General features: G+C 37.1%; 3 protein-coding genes and 1 non-coding gene across 5 annotated transcripts; 2 read left to right on the forward strand and 2 right to left on the reverse strand.

Moving 5' to 3' along the window:
* Positions 1–50: 50 nt before the first annotated feature.
* Positions 51–24,623, reverse strand: LOC108106341 (RING-box protein 2). The gene is made up of 2 exons (XM_017213321.2): positions 24,464–24,623; positions 51–309 (listed from the first exon to the last, which is right to left on the reverse strand). Exons 1-2 carry the CDS (start codon positions 24,621–24,623, stop codon positions 128–130), a joined length of 342 nt encoding a protein of 113 aa, XP_017068810.1. The 3' UTR covers positions 51–127.
* On the forward strand, positions 321–3,499 carry LOC108106340. Its single transcript, XM_017213320.2, has 3 exons — positions 321–2,133; positions 2,194–2,529; positions 2,954–3,499. Exons 1-3 carry the CDS (start codon positions 2,056–2,058, stop codon positions 3,098–3,100), a joined length of 561 nt encoding a protein of 186 aa, XP_017068809.1. The 5' UTR covers positions 321–2,055; the 3' UTR covers positions 3,101–3,499.
* On the reverse strand, positions 7,728–7,800 carry Trnam-cau. The gene has a single exon. It is a non-coding gene; the product is annotated as a tRNA-Met (tRNA).
* On the forward strand, positions 13,734–22,821 carry LOC108106333 (facilitated trehalose transporter Tret1). Of its 2 annotated transcripts, XM_017213306.2 has the most exons (8): positions 13,734–13,794; positions 16,460–16,723; positions 17,400–18,343; positions 19,203–19,353; positions 20,646–20,771; positions 20,903–21,688; positions 21,753–22,038; positions 22,106–22,821. In XM_017213306.2, the coding sequence occupies exons 2-8, from the start codon at positions 16,619–16,621 to the stop codon at positions 22,291–22,293; spliced, it is 2,586 nt and encodes an 861-aa protein (XP_017068795.1). In that variant the 5' UTR covers positions 13,734–13,794; positions 16,460–16,618; the 3' UTR covers positions 22,294–22,821. The 2 variants fall into 2 exon arrangements, with proteins under 2 accessions (XP_017068795.1, XP_017068796.1); XM_017213307.2 differs by lacking the exons at positions 13,734–13,794; positions 16,460–16,723; positions 17,400–18,343; positions 19,203–19,353 and adding an exon at positions 20,303–20,557.
* Positions 24,624–24,674: the final 51 nt, after the last annotated feature.

A 24,674-nucleotide genomic window follows, 5' to 3' on the forward strand; every position in this document is an offset into this window, starting at 1 on the left:
CTTTATATCCCACTTTTAAAAAAATGAGTTCAAACCTTACCCGGAGCATATAAAATTTTTTTTTGGTTTTTCTTTATTTACTATTTTTTTTTTTAATACAGCATAAAGTAATTTCAGGTGGAGAGATTTATTTTCCCATCCGTTGGATGGACCACTCTTGCTGGCACAAAGGGCATCGATTGTTCTGCTTGACCCACAAGGACATGCAGCAGTGGTGGAAAGAGTGGTTGCATTCGCCCCAAACCACTACACAGTCCTGGCGACCCATCACATCCCGCTTGTTGTCAGCCTGGCAGCGAAGGCAGGAATCTTGGAAAGATAAGGAGATAAATGGAGTCAGAATTGGCTATTTTTAACGATATAAACGAAATGTTTACATTCCAAGGGACATCAAAAATGAACCCACAATTACATTTACTTTTTTAAAGATCAATATCTACTTAATTCTAGTATTGAATAAATTCAATTTTGATTGGTGCATCATCAGGTGGATAGTCATATTTTCTCATATTTCTAGGTATTATCAAAATTGACTTAATTGAATCAATGAGATGCAGGGTGAAAAGTTCAATTGACTTGGAAGACACTTTAAAAATAGAACTATACGAAAGTGCAATAAGTGAAAATCCCCAAGTGCTCTTGACAAAACGCGTCAATGACGACTTTAAGCCACAATTAGCTAAATATGGTAAAAAACGGTTTCAAATCTCTGCGCCAGTGACGCAAATGAATCTTTGACACCGGTCCGATTTCCTGTGAATTGATTATAAGCGAAAAGCTATTCAATATATCCTCCAATTGCAGTTATTCGATATGAATGTTCTTTAGCGGCCAACGGAAATGCCTTCATTCAGAAAATATTCACACCAAAATCGGCAAAAACGTTCATTCAACAAAAGGTGGTACACATAAAAAATAAGTGCAATGTAAATCACAAATCAGCGAATCCCTTCCCCATCCCCTTTACCATTGCATTACGTTTCAGTTATTTCGGTTGTTGTTCGTGGGAGAGGTCACTGTACTGGGCGGCCCAAATTGGGAACGCATCGGTTTTCACTGTCGATAAAAAAATTTTCTCAGAACTACCGCCGAAATTCGACAAGTCAATGCAAAAATGGTTTAATCAGTGGCTCATTATAGGCACAGAGAGAGAAATTTAATTTATTTTAAATTATATATTAAGAATCTTGTACTATTCCCAACATAAAGTAAAATGCCTTGTCACATAATTAAATTATTATTAATTATTTCTGATTTTCAAAAGGCAAACCATATATATTCAAAATCCAAAATCAAGCCTATCATAACCTATTTTCTTGCCGTGTAACTGGCATCACCTGAGCCGCTTGGGATACCAGGTGCAGGTGTTGGTGTTGACATTTCGAAATACGATCGCGTCGGCAGAAATTTACAATACACCTACCAAAATGACAATCAACAGAACAAGCAGCTAAGGTAAATGCGTCGTCGTCGCTGGTCGGGGCTTGTTAGGCATCACGTATACGCCGCTTTGGCTGCCGTTGCAACGAAGAATTCTGCTGAGCCATAGAGAAATAAATATAGCAACTAAAGAAGTACAAGCGAATCGTACACCTAGCGTGAGTCAAGGAATTATGTATTTTTTTTTCGATTTTTTTTGGTGTGAAAATCGCTTTACAATTTCCCCTGGTTTTAGCACTTTTGGGTAAGCGAAAAACGATCACAACGACAGGAAATTGTTAACATACTTCCAAGAATTTCATGATTTCGTGTAATTGAAGTCGAGGTCAATAGCCATTGGTCACGAACTATGCCTCTAATCGAAGGGCTTAAATGCGTTCTATCCACAAAAACTGCTTGACTGTTCTTTTCCTGGGTCTTTGAACTACTGCGTATATGGGGTTAAACTATAGTTCAAAGATATTGCGTTGTTTATGCTAAATGCTTTTTTAATTGTTTTTAAATTTGAAATATAATTATTTTGAATAATATCGTTCATCGCGGTTTTTTTGGGGTTAATCATAGCGACTGTTGTTTTTGATAAGTAGGAACTTTTATAGTCCTAAACCAGTTCCAATGTATCTTTCATTCCAAATGCTTTCGAATGCGCTTATTTTCTTAATTTTCCTGACTGTCTTACTGCAGGAATCAATGGTAAAATATTAACTTAAATATTTCATTATTATTTAATTTTATTTATTATAAATTTTAAAGGCCACTCGTCTCTTGAAGTTCACCAATGTCAAGTGCATGGATCTACCCACTTCTCATGGCTTTACCAAATACGAGTACTGCCGGTTGAAGGTGGTGCGCAGAAATCAGGTGGAACTTTCTCTCAAGGTCAGCCTGTTGCAACTTCCTATCCGTAATTTGACCACCAGATTGCAATGCTTTCAACGTCGTGATGGCTATAGACCATTTATGTACAACGTTCTCTTTGATTTCTGCAAACTGATGTCTAGTACCAATTATGATTTATCCTTCGAACGTTTTATTTTCGATGCAATCCGAAAGCAGAGTAACTTTAACCAAAGTTGTCCTTGGAAGGAGGTAAGTTTGAGACTAAGATGGGTTAATCAAAAAAATGTTTTTTATTAAAATTATGAAGTTAGTAACTATGTATAGAGGTTGTAACCACATATACTCTTCCAGTATTCATTAGAACTTTAATTCGAATCCTTGTTTACTAACCTTAATAATGATTTTTTGTTGTTTATGTCTATGGATATCACCCTATATTTGTTATTATTATGATAATTATGAAATTCAATCGATAAGAGTTGTTATTCTGGTTTGACCAAACTTAACGCTTGATGGGTTCTATAATTATAGACTCCAAAAATATTTGAAAAATGTAGAATTGACTGTTGTTTTTAGAAATGAAAAGTTTTGCTTGGTTGAGTAAACAGTTTTTTGTCTGTTCCCAAGTTACATTTTGACTTCCTGCCCTATATTATACCCCTTATCTTTCCAGAACCATATGACGGTTGAGAAGTTCGCTCTGGATTTTACTAAGATCAATATGCCAGTGCCCGCCGGAACGTATCGCTTGGATTTCACCTTTTACGCCTACGGCATCGCTCGTACATTGACACAGGTGTTTTTCGAGAAAATCGAGTGACACTCGGACGGGCGTCACAACAAACTTGTTCTTAGTTTGTTTTTGTCATTTAAAGCGCCCTAGATTGCGTAAGTTTTAAAGCTCCAAATACAACTCAATCAAATGGCATCGCTATTTTCAATTTACATACACCAACGATTTGATTTCCTTGCCGTAATAAAAGTCTGTGTGGCAAGTTAAAGTCAATCAAGTCAATAAACAATTACGACCAATGGAAAATTTCATTCTCTTTTAGAGGGCTCGGCCTAGGCACAGTGGAAAAAATAAAGTGTCCCAAGGAATGGAAATTATATTTTCATTTCCCTCAGCTCATACATAATCAATCAAACTACTGCCCGGAGGCGGTTTTCATTTAAATAAATACCAATATATTCGCTAATTGATTCATTTAGGTAGATCAATATGGAATACCCACGGTACAGTTAGTGGAAAAAATATGCGCACCAAGGGAACTGCGTCATTGCAAAAAATCTGCGAAGTTCTCACTCTACAAATATATATATATAGTATTCTTCGAGTTCAATCGCAATCGTTTAGCAGTACTGTTTAAGGGAGAGGGGTGTGTCTGGGAATCTGGAAATCGGAAAATCAAGTCAGCCGAATCGGTATTTGACTTCGTTTTATAGGCCCATTAATATGCATTAGGCAAAACGACAGTTGAGCCCGCCGCCGTCAAGCGACTTAATTGCACAATATATTGTATTTTGCCTTCAGATCGCAGAGAAAACGAAACGTGACAATGACGCGCCCACCTCAGCCGATTTGAGCCAAGCTCACCTGACTTTGCGGCCCGGAAGCTGTTGACCGTCTGGCTACTTGAAGGGTTCCTAAGTCAAGTGATCTTAGGGCATTCGATATAATGTATGCACAAGATCGTAACACTAGCTTGGAGCGAGTTAACTTGAAAAGTAGTAGAATTTGTAGTTTTTCTAGAATTACTTATATTCGGAATGATAAAGCTATAAAATACGAAATATATATCAATATTGGTAGTGTTTTGTCCTACTTTGCAGAGACTTGAAGTTTAAATTTACAAGTTTGGGTTAAAGCTTTTAAGGTTAATTTGAAATCGAAGTATTTTCAAAAAACCAGTTTATAAAGTAATGTTCATTCTTTTTTCTTAACATTTTCTTAGTGATTTATATATTTAAGTTTAAAATTACTTTAGAGACCGCCTAAAAGTATGCTAAGAAATCAAATACAAATGTTTAGCTTGTATGTCTGATGGTTTGATCTTTTAAAGCATACATTCTCTAAATTTTAAAAGTGGTTTTAAATCTCTAGTTATTTTTTCTATATAACCTATTAACAGATATATCCCCCAAAACCTATAGAGTATTGCAGTGCGAACGGCCGGCAAACCAGTCCGACATACCTGACAATATCGTAACTGCTTTGACTACAGGTCTGCCGATACAAGTCGACAGCCGACTGATTAAAAATTCCAGTTTACTGCACCTGACCAGACGCTAGCCGACGACTGACGACTATATAGATAGGTGAATCGGACCGGATCGGAATCGGAATTGGATCTAATCGAGTGCACGGCAAATATGCAAATGCAAAATGTCTGGATGTTATGCAAGCATATCCCGTACATACTATATAAGTTCAAGGTTAGGCGTTAGGTGCATTAGCGAATCGGTCTGAGTATTTTCGGGCCTAAATATAGCCTTTAAAATCATGGCATATAGCAGGTGAACGAGAATTTTCGCACTTGTGACCCACGTTTTCCACACCTCGATGGCTATTTTATCGTTGGGGGCCTCAATATCTGCGTCTTATCGATGCAGTCGATTCACCGACAAATTGGTCACATGCTCTTCGCATTATTATTATTTTTTTTTTATTTATTCTTTATTTGTGGTTCGTTTTGCGTGTCACGTTGCATGCACTGCTATCTCTTTCGTTTGGCCCATACTATCTCTTTCGCACACACAACTTGTTTTGCATTTGTTGTAACGGTCTCGCTTACGTGACGTCATGCACGGGGGCTTGTCGCCCAGCAGCCAGCAAACAAAACAGCAACAGCAACAACAGCGATAAGAAATACGAAAAAAAAAAATAATGAAAATCAACCAGCGAACGTGCCCCCAAAACCTGCTCTTCGTTCTCTGCTCTTTGGATGTTCCGCTCTTTGCTCCCTCTCTGCTGAAAATGCTCTCTTAAGTGCATCCTCATCGAAAGAGTCGGTTAGCGGGATTCTCAACATGCCCTATGCTAAAAAATATTCATATTGCACTTGGTTTACGATCATTTGGATATTAAAATTTTTTTTTTTTTTAATTTTTAATTGTTTTAAAAATATTTTCAACTTATCTTTTCACAAAATGCACTATAAAAAATCATTTACAAATGTTGAGTATTAAAAAAACTATAAAAAAAATTTAATACAAATTTTATCTATTGATTTAAGCTGAATTTTTCATATTTTTAAGAATATATTGTACTTAAAATCGTACTGTAAAAATAAATAAATAACGGAAATATCCATATGGCTCATGAGAACTTTGTTATGAGGGTGATAGCTTCGGTAATTTCTTCAGTTAGATCACATTGGCATATCGTTTCGTGGAAAGTCGCACATGTGACCGAATTGAAGGTGCGAATGTTAGTAGATAAATGTTAATTTTTGCAGAGCGCTCGGGCGGTGAGTAAAATAATTCAGGCATTTAGAAGAAATTAACAAGCTAAGACCAATAGGATAATGCCTTGGAAGCTTATTACAAATGTGAAGATCAATATTTTTTTATAGTTCTAAGTTCAGGCAATTAGTGAGTGATATTTGATTGGGTTAACAAATAAACTCAATCACTAGCAAATAATTTATTTATATATATTTAGCAGGTTACTCATGGTTAATCACTTCCTTTAAATGTTATAGTTATTATTAAGTATAAGAAAAAAAACTATTATTATATATTTTGTTGAAGGTTTTTCATTTATTTTGTTACTTTTATTACTTTTCCTAGATTTTCTAAAAACAAATTTTTAAGCTTATCAAAGTAGCGAATTCTGCTACCAAAAAGACTGAATCGGGCAGAAAAATCTCGAGTACCTTAATGCATTCTATATATGTATGAAGATATATAGTCTACGAAATTGCAAAGATACCAAATGAAAAGACACAGCGTAGCATTTTCTGGCTCGTTCCACTTACGAGTGGGCAATATCTGGCACATTCAGATACTGTATATATATACGATACCATACGTACATGACCGATCACATGTGCAGAGATCAGAGAACGAGTCGAATACGGTGCAAACTTGAAATTTATGGCAATCACCAAAGATCTCAGAGGGGTAAAAATAAGAGAAGTATTCGGTTGTCTGAGGCTGAGGCAGAGGCTGCGGTTGTGGCACTTTCTCACTCGCTCACACCATTTAAAGATCACTTGCAGTCGATGAATGGAAAATTTTGATTTTCGTTTTTGTTTCAGAGGAATTTTTTTTTGAAATCTCTGCACTCCTGCCGTTTGCTGTGATTGAATGCCCCTGGTAATTTTCCATTAAATTTTCCATACGCCCTAAAAATGGTACTTGTTTTTCATCTTTTTTCATCAGGCCGAATGCATTTGTCTTCTGTCTGCGTTTTTCTTATTTTTTATCAGTATTTGCTTTTGATTTTCTGAGCCAACCTGATCTTGCTGACCTTGCTTCGGCTTTTTTTTTGGCACGCTTTACATAAGACATGCGACTCGGACAGGTGCAAAAATGTGTCATATGAAAGGAAAAGTCGAGGCTTTGAAATCTAATCCTATACAAGGCAGTTCCTCGAAATTTGGAACTAAGTTGGAAAAAAGTCTTTGTCAACTTCATACCTAAATTACTTATCGTTTTTTCCGAAAAATGTTTTCTTTAAATATATATAGGAATTTTGTGTATTTTCTTAAAAACTTTTTGGAATCAATAAGTACATTCTGTTCTAAAAAATCCGACCTATGGCAAAAAATCTAGTTAGAACGGCCTTAACCCACTGCCAGCCGCGTGACATTCAGCAGGCGTGGGTGTGGGCTTTTGGGCAAATATTGACATCATTCCGGGACTCAGTCAGTCCGGGTCTGTTAGCTCTGATCTGATCATTACAACGCCCGTGGACGAGTTATATTTGCTTTGTCTCGATCTCGTTGCTAGCTGGAAGAAGCTAATGTCAGCCGTAATGGCCCTGTTATTACCCAGTTAACGTTAACTGTAACTGAATTACGGGATAGCATTTTGTAATCGTAATAATCCAGGCCACACGCCAGTGTAATTTTATGTCACATTTATGACATTTCGCAATATATGATTAAGGAATTCTAAAATGCTTTGCACACAGTCAAAATATTTGAATAAAATAAATTTAAAAACAAACTGCCAAATAAATAAAGAATAAATTAAGCCGCGCTTGGTCCAGGTGAAAATATTTAAGCCAAACAAATAATGTTGTTACAAATAATAACAAATAGAGAGAAGTCATATTACAAAATAGAATCACTGAAACCAATTCCATTTATATATAAGATGTAATATATATCTCAATAATAATCTCTTAATATTATCTCAATTAGTTTCTTGACTTAGAAATATTTTATATTAAAGTTAAAAGAATAAGGAACATAGAAAAAAAAACCAAAAAATGTACATGCCCCGGGTGAGGCTCGAACTCACGACCTTAAGATTATGAGACTTACGCGCTGCCAACTGCGCCACCGAGGCTATGTTCCTTCGCGCCGACCGATTGCAACTTGAAACTGGCCACGTGGCGAGTTCTCGAGCCGTTGAGAATATGGGGATTTAAATCGAAGTCTGTTTAGCCTCCCTCTTTGACTTTTGTTTTTTGCAACTTATTTTGAAAACACAAAACGATATCGAAATTATTTACACAGCGTAGAGCATTTTTGCACGTAAGTCAAGGCTATTATTTATTACTTAGCACATAATGTGCCCTTATTGTTGTTTAATTTGTACAGTTTAAAGGTTCTATTGACATTTTTGTGCTTTAATTATTGACTTTTATGAGAAATAGATATGCTTTGGAATGTGTTTGGTGCTTAATAGATGCGAAATAAGTTAGCTTCCAGAAACTTTTTCAAAAACCTTTTTGCATCAGCGAGTTAATTAACACATTGAAAACAGTTTGATTAGTAGACCAGTAGAGAGTATCGTACGATAGTTGATTTACCCTCTACCTCTACCTTTTTAGATCTACGTTAAAACGGAACCTACATATATATATATTATTTTACCCTGTATGGAATGTGCATATTCATGAGATGATTTATAAATAAACGCCATCAATTAATGCCGCCAAAACCAGACTCTGTTAAGTATTTTAATCTTTGCATACTGGCTGGCAGACTAAAAACTGTATGACTAACTAGTCAAGCCAGACGCCGCCGATCGTCATTTTGTTTGTGGGTTTATTCCTATATATGTGTATATATATCTTGTGGATATCATGAATATATACGTATGTAGAGTTAAGTTTTCTATTAGCGCTCTGACGCAACTTCGCAACTTTGAACTGGTCACTGGCGGTGGCTGGTGACAGAAATTCAGAGAGACAGTCGGGCAGTCCGACTTTGACCTTGGCTGAAGGGCACTGGTCTTGCCATTTAGCTCGCTTTAATTACCTGGATGTCTGAGTACCTCTCGTTGTCTCATGTTTTCTCTGTCAATACACAGGGAAAATATATTACTTAGCACTGGATATTTTAAGATCAATATGTCATATTTTGATCTGCTTTTGATAACTTTAAAAATGAATTTTTGATATATTTTTAAACAAATTTATCTGATTTAAAAAATATATATCATTTTTGACCTGAATTTGTAATCATATTTATTAAGAAATATATTTTAAAAACCCTTTAAAATATTATTAATATTTAACCTATTTTTTCTACACCATTATTGATATCAAATGTTTTTTTCGGTATACAACTAAAACAGGTCTCATGTGCACACGTGTTAGCTGTTGTACTAGGTAAGCACTTCCCATTGAAAATTAGCCGCGTATAAATAGAAAACAAAAGTCAAATTCTAATGATTAGCTGCTGACGAGCAAAGCTTTTTTTGGCAAAGCTTTTGGGTAGGGGGCAGCGATCGATCGAGCGATCGTATGGGTCGATGCATCAATTACTTGGACTAAGTTTAAAGTACGTTTGGTAGGATTATAAAAATTCCTGCAGTCCGAAAAAGTCGTCATAATCGGATCTAATCAGCAAACACATGGGGAAGTGCAAGTCAAAGTCTGATTGGGAAAATGCTAGAAGTAGTGCAAAGTCACCATGTGGAGCTTCGTTTGTATATATAAATGTGTTTGTGGGTTGAGGGGCTCTCTCTTGGTATTAGTTGGAGGCTCGTCTGGTTTGCCAAAAGCAGCAACGTCACCACGCACACTCTACCAATTGAATATTCAGCAATATACTCGTACATATATGTAGTTTATATATGCACAGAAAAAATCAGGTCGAAATAAAATTGAAATAGAATAGGTATATGTTTATATATAAAATTTTATATGGCAAATAGTTTAGAATTTGAAGGAAAGAGTTTAAAGAGAACATCTAACATATATTTTAAGAGAAAATATGTATCATTCGATTGATCTTCATAGTAAGTCACCTTTTTCTTTCTGTGTATATATCAACGAAATACTTTTTATTTGGTTAAGCGCGTGACGAAGAAAATAAGGGAAAAGATCAAGGGGGCAACATCACATGCTTAACTTAACTTATTGGTCTCTTTTCGATTTACATATTTTGATATCTTAGCGCTAAATTTAGCTGCCAAAAAAGAAAAGAAAAGAGAGGAGAATAAAATGTATCACGTGTATGTGTGGGAAGCTCTCTTTTGGACCGCTCTCTTTATTTTCTTGGTTGAAATTGATGTGACTCCAAAACCAATTAGATAAATAAGCTTTTAATGATTTTTGCCATTTGTTTCAATTTGACTTTGTCGAAGTTCTTTAATTAGCGCCTGGAAAATTTCCGCTCATGTACAAGAGTTTTTTTTTTTTCCATATTTGTATTTTTACAGTGGACCCTCGATGAGAAAGTCTGATGCAATAAATGCGCAATTGCATCAGCTTTAAAATCGCGCGCCTGCGCTGCCACATAAATTTAATAGGTTGATGCACTCTCTTTGGGTTTTCTCTTATATATTTTTCTTCTGTTGCCAGGTGCTCTACCTCTCTCATTACCCCTCCTTGTCTCTCTCCGCATTTAACCCTATCTCTTTCTTTTTATATATTGATATCTCTGTCTATTGAGTACGTGCAACTGGGGGCTCGTCTCTTTTGACATTTTCTGCGCTTGTTTCGGCATTTCTGTTGCGGTTTTCGCTTATTTTTTTTAGACTGGTGGAGCTACTAAAAATAGCCAAAATAGGAAGTGGGTCTGTGATTTGCGAGTACAGTTCGGTAATTACGTGAAAGCTCCCTGTTAATTACGTCATGTGCCGGGGACACAAAACTGATTGGGCCTATCTTCCGAAAGATAAGTTAAAAGCCTTGAAAACGAAACACCAGTTAATGCCAACACCTCATTATGCTAAAATGAATCATCTAAATAAGTGTTGTACTTATAGATAGTACCACCTACTAAATAAATATCATGGTGATAATATTGCTGGGTACAAAGCTCTTAAAAACAATAATTTTTAAACATTCGGTAAATATTGCAATTTAAAATTTTTTTTTTTTGATTTTAAAACTAAACCTACTTTTTCTCACAGTGTTGTTCCAAATTCAAACCTTCAGTACTCCTCAATATGTGCAATTATTTTAAAGTTCATTGCACTTTCGTTTTTTTTTTCACCACTTTAAATTCCTATTTCGCCAGCTCATTTTGCCCTCTTTCCTTCCCTTTCCAAAAGATCTTTCTTTCTCTTTCGCGATTCCTGTCAATCAAGTTTCGTATTCAAACATTTTTTTGCTTGACCTTCCCACAGATCGAGAAACAACAACATTCATCAAAATTTGAGAGCTTTAACTATTGTTGGCGTTATTACTTTTCCTCGATTCCAACTGAGCCTTGAGTCATGCCAAAAAAAAAAATATATTAAAAAAACACATTAAGATATATTCCGAAACAAACTGATCGTAACTCCGAGTCGAGGGCAAATGACGGTCGATATGGTGGAAATGGAAATGCCGAAATATCATACGCGTGCTGCAAAGAATCGTGATTAAAAACTTTCCGTTAATTGCCAGTTAAATATTCGATCAGAGGCGCAGATCAGCAGGGGTTTCCCATTACGAAATAGGGGCTCGTTTGAAAGAATGCAGAAACGTTATCGCTTGCTAACAATTTAATGCTTGGTAATGCTTTTGATATAAGTTTTAATCTACTTCGTGACTAACAGTGGCTAAACTGATAATGTTAGGAGGGTAAAATCGGATTGAAAGTAAAATGGAGCAAATCAGGGTTAAGCTTTTTATGATTCTTTGATTTTATAGCTTAAAGTGGTAAGGTTTTTCTCACAGCTTAACAAATGAGAACCTTTTTAATTTAAAGATTTGTTAAAAACTTTTCTTTAATAATTGATATCACTTCATCATAAAAATGCTTAAAAATACCTTTATATCATATTATTTCTATATCCCAAAATGAACCCTCTTTTAAGATCTCTCCAAAAACAGCACAAAGTTATTCTACAAGGTACTATACCAACTCAAGTTCAAGTTTATCTTAAAGAACTCACTGATTATTTAAAAGCAGATAACTTAATAAATCATTTTCTTGAAATACGATTCTAGGTATTTCTTTCGGTCAGGGTGACCCCTGATGACCACCAGCAAGTTTTTCGTACCTTGCCTCGTAATCCGTATCTTTTGCTATTCAGTCGTATCTGTATCTGTATCTGCATCTGCAAATAAACGAAAACCGGCTGGCGGGCCCGCCTTTTACTTGGAAATTGTGTCGTCTCATTGCGCGTAATGTTTATGCCATGTTATGAAATAGAGAGACGAGCCCCCCGCGTCTTTTTTCATTTTTGGGGGCGCGTTTGTTATTTAAAACCAAACCAAACCAAACCAAAAAAAATTGAAATAAATAAACCAATAAAATAATAATAAATAATCGAGAAGAGCTATGCTGAAACACGACGCACTTGTCGAATGGTTAATTATTTGCCAAATGCTTATTTATCTAACATATCATGGCATCATCATCCATCATCGTTTTGTTTTGGTTGCACTTGCGTCAGGCCCCCAAAAAACTAAAGTGAATGAATTGATATTGACATCGGACTGCTGGGCACACAAGGAGTCACACGCAAAATGTTTCCCAAGGCTTCCAGAAATTTGCACGCGCCTCAAAGTCAATTTAATAACAATCAATTGAAAATATGTGTGTAAATAAAAATCAATTGGAAGGCCCACTCACACAATGCCACCGCCGAGGAACTCTCAGCATCCACGCCGCAGCAATTGGTCATTGAGCATATAGCATAACCATAACTATAACCACGTAGGCCAAAACAAATCAATAAAAATATTAAAGTAAAAGGAAAAGGACAGTGCACCGACTGAGAGGTTATCCTAACCAAAAGCAAGATGTTTAAAAATTTGTTTATTAGTTTTCAGCTTTATAGTTTTCTTAGTATTTGATGGACCTTGACGTACATAATATTCCTTTCTTGTATAGATAAACAATCTTAAAAGTATTTTCAGTGTCAAAAGTACTTAGGATTGGCAATACTCTTACTTATATCATTATCTTGATTAGGCTTTAATCAAGCTTATTCCTTAACCATAACACTTTTGTTTTCTGCTAAAGAGATTATAAGTTATGATTGCAGTTTTAATAAGAAGTATGATTAATAAGTTTACTCTAAGTTCCCTTTGTATTTTACTCGTATATGACATATGGAGAACGGCAATATAAAATTCCGACTAAGATGATAACCTATTCTTGAAATTAAGTTCTGCAAGATTTTTTGGTTGCCTTTAAGTATGAAAAATAAAACACTAAATGAACCAGTCATTATATATCACTGCACCTCAGAAGCCTAAGCTATTGCATAACTTTTGGCGCTTAGTTGTGAAATTTAAAAGATAGAATATCCATGAAAATCAAACTTGTTGCTAATAATTCCAATTAATCAATATGAAAAGTGGGAAGTGAATAGCCAATTAAAAAACAAAGTTTTTTGTAATAAAGATATCTTTATTGTTAAATCTATAACTTCAACCATAATTTCTTTAGCCTCGATTATAAAGCCAAGAAACCCTTTCCGCGTAAAGAGTATAAAAATGGGTTTTGGATGGTGCCACTATGTCGCTAGTCGCGACTTCTCTTTAAGAACACGCGTCATACTCTCTCGCAGCCTCCAAATGCCAGGAGCAACAACAGCTAAAAAAACACCAACAACTATGATGGGCACCTACAACTAGGAGGCGTCCCACACACGCACACACACAGTCAGACGGGCCCCATTCATTCATGCCTTCTTTTCGACCTTCGTTCGATGGCTGTCTCTCACTAAAAACCAACTCTCTCTCCAACTCACCCATACCAGCAAGTAATGAGCGAGAGCGGTCGAAGAGAGCGCCTGTTTTACCGTTGGGGAACAACAAAAAGCTCGAGCAAATAACTCTTCTTCTTCCGCAACGAAATCGGTGTGCGCTATATAAACGTTGCGCATTCGAATCTCGAACTTCAGTGCCACAATAGTGGATATCACATTTAGTAGTTTGTTCCAAAGGTAAAAAACCAAAAAAACCAAACAAATAAATCACCGCAAAAATACATATTTATATATAAAACTAAAAGCAAATAATAAAAACATTTTAAAATCGGAAAAAAACACAGTGTTACATTCCAGTTGGTTATTAATAGTTTAGTTTCGCTCACAAGTTCCGGTCGCCAACTTATCGCGTTTCTTAAGAAACTTCAAAAAAAAAAAGCAACTTAAATAAATAAAAAGATAAAAAACGAAACAGTCTCTGTGCCGTCTGGCATATAAATAAAAAACAAAACGAAAGAAAAAACTTGCCAATTTATGCGCATTTTTGCATATACTACGTCAAACTAAGAAATATTTATGAACCAAAATTTGAATGAAACCGCTGAGGACTGCAAACTATTTTACGTAATGTGCGAAAAAATGTTGTAAAAGAGCAACAGCAACAACAAACGAGAAAAGAAATGACAAAAACTATTTGCCAAGGGTAAAATGCAATTTTCGAGGAAATAACGAAAGAAAAGTCGAGAAAAGTCATTTTTTTTTCTCCTTCAGAGAGAGAGATTGGCGACCGTGAAAATTCTTAATTTTAGACAAGAACACTTGGTGTTTTGCACTCTTACAAAAATATTTTGGTGAATATTTGTGAGAGTGGCGCGCAAAATAGTGAAAACAAATGTTGCAAAAGAAAAGACAAAATTTGTAATATCAAATTCAAAGTGTGGGCGTTCATTTTTAGCGCTAATTGAAGCGAATTTACTTATAATACTCGTCTGGCGGCTGCCTTTTGTTAATTTGAAATTTCGATTAAAGGTTGTGTTAATCTGCTGTCAGCATGAAAAACGTTTTTTAAAAATAAAACGCCCGCAAGATCGCCAGATCATGACGAATACGATATACAAAATATATACAAAATCGCAACGTTGCACTGTTGACGTAGTCTTCGCACCTGTGTGGGTTTTAGGCTGTTGCCGTATGTGTGTGTGTGTGAGAGCGGGGTTCATTCGGCACGTGAGTTGATTTATTAAGAGAGCATGAGACAGCTGGTTAAAGAGAGGTTTTAACATAACCAGGGCTTAAGAGAGCGGTTAGCAATGGGTGAGCGAAACGTGCTGCGATCTCTTTCGCCTCGCAAGCCCCCAAAAATATGTGTCACTGCGCCCAGACTATCCCGCCCACACGCTAGCAGGCGGCTAAGGCGGCGGCCTTCAAGGTCAATGGCAACTTTTAGCGCCTTTTGCCCAAGAATTTGCATATAAACACTGGCGTTGTAATTGCGTTTCATTTTCAGGCTAGCGAAAAGCGCAACACGTTCATTAACCAATTAATGGTTAACTAAAAAGGCGTCACGCCCAGTGAAAATATTATTTTGACTATTAAAAATAACTATTTTTAGAGAAATACTCACATAGAAAGTTTTTAGTTTTGTTTATGATATAATACTTTCGTTATATCTTATCTTTTGGATATTATTTTTGATAAAATATAAATTACGATGAATAAAATCACAAATTATATAAAGAAATATTTTATATGTAGAACGAAGAAATGTAATTAAAATAATCATAATTTTTACTTTCAATTTTTAATACTTTATTACAAAATCAAACAGTTTTCTCTTCAGCAGCATTTAAACTTTCCAGAGGGCGGTTACGCCCCCACACTCAAGATCTATATCTAGCATTATGTCACGCCTGCAGATATTTGCACGGAAATCCAAATAAAGAATAGAAAAGCAAAAATAAAAAAACCACCGCCCACATTCGCAGTAATAGAATAAGAAAAGTAGGAGGAGGCCCGGGAGAAAAAGCAGTGACCAAAAAAAAAAAAAAAAAACGCTAAGACAAATCTTCGACGTCATGGCGCCCACACATTTTCCCAGGCATCACATGACGCAAAGTAAAAAGTCAAAATAAATACAAATGAAAAAAATGAAATTTGACAAAACCAATCAAATGAAAATATTTCCCTTTTTTCCCGCGTTGCGGTCATTAATCAGCTAATATGTGTGTATATAGGAAAGTGGGTGGAAAATTTTTGAAATACGTTTTATATTTATATATATTTTTTACCGAACTGCCGCATGCCAAATTTCAAAAGGTCATAAATAAATTCGACGATGCCGGGTGAAAAAAAAACACAAAACACACAAATTTGCGTGAAAAGTAAATAAAAACAACTATAGATTGAGGAAAAACAGTGCTATAAAGTTGGTCACATGTGGAAATCAAGGACATCTAACACATTAGAGACCAAAAAGTGGGTGTGTGTTGAGTGCTAACGGGGGCTCGAATGTTATCTAACAAAACCCAACCCCATAAATTCTTCGGCGATAACAGGGCAGACATCAGACGATTTTAAGTAGACAAGCTACAGCTGATATAGTGCATTTATCTATATCTTTTCAAGTGCTGAACTATTTTTAAGCTTTGTGTGATTTTTTACAGACATCAGACCATTGCATTTAGTAGTGATAGTTATGGAAAATGTATATATGCATATATATAAAACTAGTTAATTATTATCACTATCATTTGGTCAGACATCAGTTCAAACTGATAAATGGCACTTTACTAAAATCCATAATCAAACCTATAAGCTAATAGTTTAACTTACCAAATATTATATAACTTAAATGGAGCATTTAAATATCTAATATTTAACTTTTTCCTTTCTTTCCTTCCAGCAAAGACAAAAAGAAATCATTTTAATCAAGAAAAGGAATACATTGTTTACTTAGTCAAGTGAAAGACACCAAAACAAGTGAAAATCTGAGACAAAAACAAAGTTAACCAAGGAAAACGCACTAGTTCAAGTTCACCTATAAAGCTATTGAGCTGATAAGATGAGTGGACGCGACAACAGAGGAGCCGGTGGCGGCGGAGGCGGCGGTCATCAACCGCTGAGCAGCGCCATGGGCAAGCTCAAGGAAAAACTAACACGAGTAGGTGTAAGTATCTCAAAACAAACCATATTGGGGTAGTCAAGATGGAGCATGGATTTCAAAAACCATAAATTGATTATCAAGGAAAAGAAGAGATTTATTCTGTAAGCTGGAAATAGCGATTATGTTAGGTTTTGCATGGTGGATAAAGATTAACTCTTAATGTGGAAAGTTAATAGAAATCACTAACAATTTGAGTTTTATTATCTATTTATTTCTGGGATTATCTAACCATTCGATTAACTAGACTTTGTAAGAACTTTTAATCAAGATAGGTAGAAAAATCATTTGCTGTGACTTTCAAACTCAAAATATACAATATTTTTTAATAGGGTAACTTGACTTCAATTAAGCCAAAATTAGCCTAACAACGCAAATGTGTTAAGTGCTAAGCCATTAAATAAGTTTTACTAAGGGTAATTAAATATTTCTATTAAAAACCAAAAGAAAAGTTCTTTAGAAGAGCAGCACCAACTGCGCACATGACCGATAATGCTGGACCTCTGTGAACCTTTGCGATTGGGTGTTCAAGAACAGATCTGCCGATTTAAACGCAATATTTTTCGGGCGGTTCAGAGCGGTTTCTTGATGATGGGGATGATGGAGAGGCTTCATCTTTATGCCATGCTTATGTTTCAATTTAATTAATTCGCGACTTTCATTCGATTCGAATCGATTCTAGGACGAGCTGGGCTATCATCGCGTGGAAAGCAATCTTTCGACATCGAATACAGCAACCAGTTTGGACACAATACTCCCGGAGGATCCGTTTCTATTCCCACAAGTGTCACCGCAAAGGCATCCACAGACCGTGAGGACACAGCGTTTGCTGGAGGACGAACCACCGCTATCGTTTCGGCCATTATTGGAGGACGACGACATCAACGAACCACCCACCCAGCAACAGCAACATAGGACACCACTGCGTGCCAGTGGTAGTTTGGAATTAACACCTTTGCCACCACCGCCCACATCTTTGGAGATTCGTGAGCATCGCGATCGCCAGCAAAGAGGTGGCCAGGGTACTGAGGAACTGCAGCGCAGCAAGCAAAGCTTGAAGGGATCACGTGTGTCCTTCGAGCGCAGGGATACTGGTAACAGCAATAATAATACCAGCAATACCAAAGCGGCCGAGAGCAGTGACGAGGATAGTTTCGAGGAGAAACGATCTGGTTTCCAGCAACAGAAGGCAACCAGTGTCGATCATAAGGGTATTTTGAAGGACCTGAAGCACATTTTGGCCAACGACAATCGTCGCCAGTTTCAGGCCAAGAAGCACGTCTCCTTGGACGTCAAGGGCACACGATTTCTTCAGGATCTACTAAAGGAATCATCTTCGGAAGAGGAATTCCATAAGACACGACGCGAGTTCCAGGGACGCAAACATCAGAGTTTGGATCCACGTGTCACCTTCAAGCTTGACAAAGTTCTCCAGGGCTCGAGTACTGACAGTGATGAGGAAGGCGAAGACGCCGAACACAAACGCCTGATCCATCGCCCCAAGGACATTACCAAGCCGGTGATCATCGATCTCAAAGATCTGGAGAGCGAAAGTGACGAGGACTTCCTAACATCGCGTCAGCACTTCCAGCAGCAGCGTTCCATCAGCACAGATTCCCGCAAGAGGTGAGTGTCTAGATGATATGTGATTAATGTCAAAGATATAAGATACTCGAGATACTTCCAAGTTCAAAGAAGGGAAAGTAGGTTTGAAATGGAAACCCCCTAGAGGTCAATGACAGGGGTTATCTGCAACACGCTTTGGCGTTTTTGGACTTTGCAATATAGCTAAATCTGAATGAAATTAACATTAATGCAGTATAGTCTGTGCTCATGGCAACAATAATAAAAGCTCAAAAGCTATCAACTTTGGATATCAGCTTATCAGTTAATGACTTGCATTGTCACTTTTAGTAACTGGAACATCAGAAAACCCGTCATTAATCAAATATTACCAGGAACTGATAAGTTCTCAAAGTTCCAAGAAAGATCATCAAAGGCGATTTGCTCATTCTTTTCACACAAAAACTTTGAAATCTTTAAATTAAATTTGTTTTTATAAAGATTAAAACTTGTTTATTTGTTTTTGAGCATTTAACTAGAGCAACTATTGAACTATTCCCATCAAATAGATCTCAGAATAAACATGGTTTCATAGTAAGCTACCAAATAAAGATCATAGTATATAGTAGTACAATCTGTATAATTGAATAGTTAGATCTTTGCATGACCAAGATTGCTTTCAAGCTATTTGCGCACTTTCGTTGATTAATTTAAACCAAGTGGCATACAAATTGGGATCCCCTGACGCAGCTTGAACTATTTTGAGCGATCTTATAGTATCTCCGGCTCTGGCTAAACCGCTGTACACGCGCCTACGCAATGAGCCGGACAATAAATGACTAGCAAAGGCAGGCGGCAACCTTCCAATCCACAACTGACACGCAATTTTGTAACCTTTTCTCTCTCTCTGTCTACCCCGCAGCCGGCGACTTTACGAGATGGACGAGATGGGTAACAAACGTGGCGAGAACATCCGTCATGCGGTGCCCTTCGTGCGCCAGATAACCGAGGATGGCAAGCCCAAGCTGGAGGTCTATCGTCCCACAACGAATCCCATCTTTATATGGACACAGGTGGGTCAAATAGATGTGCACTTAGAGAAAAAATATTGGTTTTATTACTCATTTTTGAAAAAATTTAAAGAGAGGTTAAAAAATCTTAACTAAAAAACTAAAATTTAAGAACTTTAAAAGGTTTTAATTTATAGAAAATATGTGAGTCATCTGCAGTTTTTAACTTTAAAACCGATTTACTTTAACTTCAACAACATAGATCTCAATTTGTCCGAGTGTAACCCTCCGGCTAGGGTATAGCGAAATCCGTGGGGCGGTGGAGGACATGTATTGTCCGCTCGTTAAGCTCGTTGGCGCCTCCCGGGTCCCGAGATTATGAATGGCATTAATGCGACCATAAAGCACTCGTTGAGCAATTTAAGGGGCCTCCAGATTGAGCTACAAGCGTGTCGGCCATTTGAGCTATTTTCGCACGATGCCCGACGCCCGTTGCCGTTTGAGTCTGAGTCGCTCTTGCCTTAATTGAAATTAACGCATTTAGTTATGGCCGGACTAAAAATATCGCTAGCTGTCTGATGGATGGATCAGATCCGATTGGCTTCGAATAGAACTGTAATGTGTGAAGAGTTGAGGAGGTTAAAGGAAAAACTCTGACAGTTGAACCTGCAAACATTTTCTGCCGATTTGCTTTGGCAGTTGCAGTTTGCATTCGAACTGTCGACGTTCGCTGAAAACAGCCTCAAACCGCTTTTCAAAAATCCGGCATTACCTATCAGCCTTTGTCTTTGTCGCAGGAAAACAAACTGATAAGCTAGGTCTTGATCAATCGCCTGGGAACAGAATCCCTCCTTTCTCTCTGTCTCTCAAATAAGCGATATCGATCAGCATTCGGTGGCGTCGTGTACGTGCCTCAGCCTCATAAAATCACGGCAAAAACTGTTCTCAAAAAAAAAAAAAACTAAATTGAAAACTAGCAAAAATATGCAACTGCCGCTGCACTCTAACGAAATGACAAGTTTCAGTTGAGTTTTGACGAGCGAACGCGCCGAAAGCATTCCATTCTATTCCAAGGAGCAAAGTGAAAGGCAAAACCAAGCCAAAACTATATCCGCAACCTCGTTGCAAGCCAAAAACGGTTTTTAGTTCCGAGTTCTAGAGCTTGAGATACAACAGCTGCGGGATGAGGATCCTAATGCGAGCGGACACCCATGTGTCCTTCTCAGTGCCCGCCGAGGAGCCCAAGGCTATTTGTACCTTTTCTCAGGTGCCTGTTTTTCATGAAATCTCCATTAATTTTCTTATGAAAAAAGACAAACTTTGCTAACTTGAATTTTAATTTGGTATATTTTCAGGTCCTGGCTGCCTTGAGCGTCTCGTTGGGCTCTCTGGTGGTCGGTTTTGTCAGTGCTTATACTTCCCCTGCTCTTGTGTCGATGACCGACAGGAATATCACCTCGTTTGAGGTCACCGAAGATGCTGTAAGTACATCAAACTAAGACAATAATAATTTTTAAAAGTTCTACTTTTTAGTCTTAAAAGAAAAGAACAATCTCATTTCGAAATAGTTAAAAAACCCATCTAATTACTTAAAATTTCTATCTAATTGCAGAGTTCCTGGGTTGGTGGCATTATGCCTCTGGCTGGATTGGCTGGTGGCATTGCCGGTGGTCCATTAATTGAATGTCTGGGCAGGCGTAACACGATCCTGGCCACGGCGGTACCATTCATTTTCTCATCGCTGCTAATTGCTTGTGCGGTCAATGTGGCAATGGTTTTGTGTGGACGATTCTTGGCTGGATTCTGTGTGGGCATTGCCTCCTTATCCCTGCCCGTGTATCTGGGTGAAACTGTGCAGCCAGAGGTGCGTGGCACTTTGGGTCTGCTGCCCACGGCTTTTGGTAACATTGGAATCCTACTATGCTTCGTCGCTGGCACGTATATGGACTGGTCAATGCTGGCCTTTTTGGGAGCAGCTCTACCGGTTCCCTTCCTCATACTGATGTTCATGATCCCGGAAACGCCACGCTGGTTTGTGAGCCGTGGACGGGAGGAGCGTGCCAGGAAGGCGTTGTCATGGCTGCGTGGCAAGGAGGCCGATGTGGAGCCGGAACTGAAGGGTTTGATGCGTTCCCAGGCCGATGCCGAACGTCAGGCTATACAGAATCCAATGATGGAGCTGTTGAAACGCAACAATTTGAAGCCTCTGTCGATATCTTTGGGTTTGATGTTCTTCCAGCAGTTGAGCGGTATCAATGCGGTCATCTTCTACACGGTACAGATCTTTCAGGATGCTGGATCCACCATCGATGGCAATATCTGCACGATTATTGTCGGTATAGTTAACTTTTTGGCCACATTTATCGGCATCGTTTTGATTGATCGGGCAGGTAGAAAGGTGGGTTTAGATAATCTTATAAAAGAAATTAATTCTTTACTAATTTTCTAATGTTTTCTTTCAGATTCTTTTGTATGTTTCCAACATTGCCATGATCTTGACTTTGTTCGTGCTGGGCGGTTTCTTTTACTGCAAGACCTATGGTCCCGATGTAACCCATTTGGGATGGTTACCATTGACCTGTTTCGTCATTTACATCCTGGGCTTCTCTCTGGGTTTCGGACCCATTCCCTGGCTAATGATGGGCGAGATTCTACCGGCCAAGATTCGCGGCTCGGCTGCCTCAGTGGCCACGGCCTTCAACTGGTCCTGCACATTTTTGGTGACCAAGACCTTCAAGGACCTCATGGGTATGTTGAAAAAGCTAAACTAGAAAAATTGAATGTATTAATAACTTTTCCTCTTATCACTGTGCAGCTGTTATGGGAGCCCATGGAGCCTTCTGGCTATTCGGTGCCATTTGCTTTGTTGGCCTGTTCTTTGTGATATTCTATGTGCCCGAGACGCAGGGCAAGACGCTGGAGGACATTGAGCGTAAAATGATGGGCCGTGTGCGGCGCATGTCCTCGGTGGCCAATATTAAGCCATTGTCCTTCAACATGTAAACGACGTGTTGCCAAAAAGGATTTGAATATGCGATCAAACCAAATACTAGACTAGTGCCTTTAGTGCTTAAGAAACCTTTGTATGTGTGTGCATGTATGTAACAACGCAGTGGAGTGGATCCTGGTGGACACCATCCATCCAACCATCCAGGCGCTCTGATATTGTTAGTCCTAGCTAACTTGTAATGCTTAGCAAAAAGAATTTCCTTTCTACACGCATAATTGTTATTATTATTATTTATAATCATTAAGTGCATAGTTTTATTATGTAAATTATGATTTTTAGCACTAATTTGTTGACATTTTGATGAATGTTGCGTGAATTTATCGGTGTACAAACAAAATGACATGATTCGTAGTTAGTTTTAGTCCCAACAAACAATACCCTAAAGACACCAAAATCTCCCTGAAAAAAATACACCAATTGGCTATATATCGAATATATATATATATTATACTATACATAAGCTGTAAGTGTATCTATATGTAGACTAATTTAAAAAAAAATACAAATCAAACCAAATCCAATTTACGTTTACTTTCGTCCGAAAAATTTTGCTACAATTGAGTGGGAAAATCGCTTTGCATACGACCTTCAGAATGCGGTTTACAGTTTCGAACAATGTCAGCGCCTCAGATACGTGAGTTTCATTTCGAATACAGTGTCCCCGCACTTGGGTCTAAATATATATGTTTGTATATATATAAATATATGAATGTCTAGATGGCCATTCCAGAGGCACATGAAAGTGCAAAAATAGAAACGCATTTGCCCTGGCAATCGTTGCAAAAATCAAGCTGCTCTGGCTCTGACACTCTCAACCAAATCGCCTTGATAAGGAGGAGCATTACATGGTCCTCACATCAGATCGCATCGGTTCAGGTTCGAATCGAATTCTTATCGGTTAGCAATTAAGCGAGCTCAAAATCGAATAAACAATTGCGAAAGATGCATCCGTACAACGGCTGTACTATGATGTGATAATCATTCTAGAAAATGTTTACTTACAGGAGTTATACTATGTAGTATGCATACTAAGTATATTCATAGATAAGAGATAGTATTGGTAAGGCAATCAGATGCTTAGCCATTCCTGTTACTATCTGATTTTGCAGTATTAAAATAGGTTTTAAAATAAATGTTGGGGAGATGTCATCTAAATTGGGTCAACTTTCAATACGTTCCTTCTAATGACGCAAATGACTTGCTTAATGGATTCTGATGACGGAATATAAAACAACTTTCTGGCGCAAATGAAATATTGGGATGCTTAAATCATTCAAACTATCGTTAAAAAAATGAAGGTGTCTAGTTCCTGAATTAACTGCAATATCTGTTAGACCCTTTAACTTATTCTACCTATTTTTTCTTAACTTTTAATAATATATTTAAAATACAATTTGAGTTTACTAGCTCTGCAATTTAAAGTACGATATAACTATATATCCTTAATTCAGCAATAATATTTTTATTTACTCAAGGACTTCAATCTTAGAGTTTTAAAAATGTTTTTGTCAAACTTCCAAGAATCTGATAGTTTTAAAACTCTTTCTATCAACTGGTTTAGTTTAAATTTTAACACAGAGCTAAATATTACAATTAAGCAGCTCAAAAACCGTAAGTATATATTTATTCTCAATTAAACAAACAATTGCAGAGGATAGTTGATAATAGTTACGGTTTGGTACATAAAACTAATACAAAACTAAATAGAAAGGTTTATTTAAGAAAAATAATTTTTCAAAAGAGTTAATTGTTAATATTATTGATTCTAATTATTTAAAAAGTGACCGTTGAATTAAAATTTGCTTTGAATTTTAAAAATATTTCAAACAAACTGGAAGTTCTACAGAGACTTCTATTACGTTAATATCTAGAGTTAGTTTAGAGGGATGAATTATTCTGTTTTTTTAATACACATATATCCACTCTTAAAAATTGTTTTCCTAAAAAGTAACAAACTTCTTCTAAAAGTTGTTAAACTCTTTAAAAGGGTATAAACTGCTGATTGCTTTGGTTTACCTTTCCCTTTGTCTTTATGGATTTTGCATTTCCAAAGCAAAGTGAAGTTTCTGCCTAAGGGAAAACTTATACTTTATACATATGTAGGGATATATTTTGGTTATTAAGAAGTATTTAAACCTTAACATATAGTAATTATAAGCTCACCCATAACTTGAACGCGGCAAATTGCACAAATATCGCATTCGACATCCCAACTCCACATTGCAACTGCATTCCATTTCTTCAAAGTGAACATCTTTTCCGGCTTCCCAGCATCTCCATCGTCATTGGGCCTGTCTACTGAATTCTCCGGATCTTCGGCCATGTCGAGTAATGACAGAAATTTGCAGATATATGCAAAAAATAAATGTAAACA

The sequence above is a fragment of the Drosophila eugracilis genome, unplaced genomic scaffold (assembly GCF_018153835.1).
Source record: "Drosophila eugracilis isolate 14026-0451.02 unplaced genomic scaffold, ASM1815383v1 contig_90, whole genome shotgun sequence".
Classification (NCBI taxonomy): domain Eukaryota; kingdom Metazoa; phylum Arthropoda; class Insecta; order Diptera; family Drosophilidae; genus Drosophila; species Drosophila eugracilis.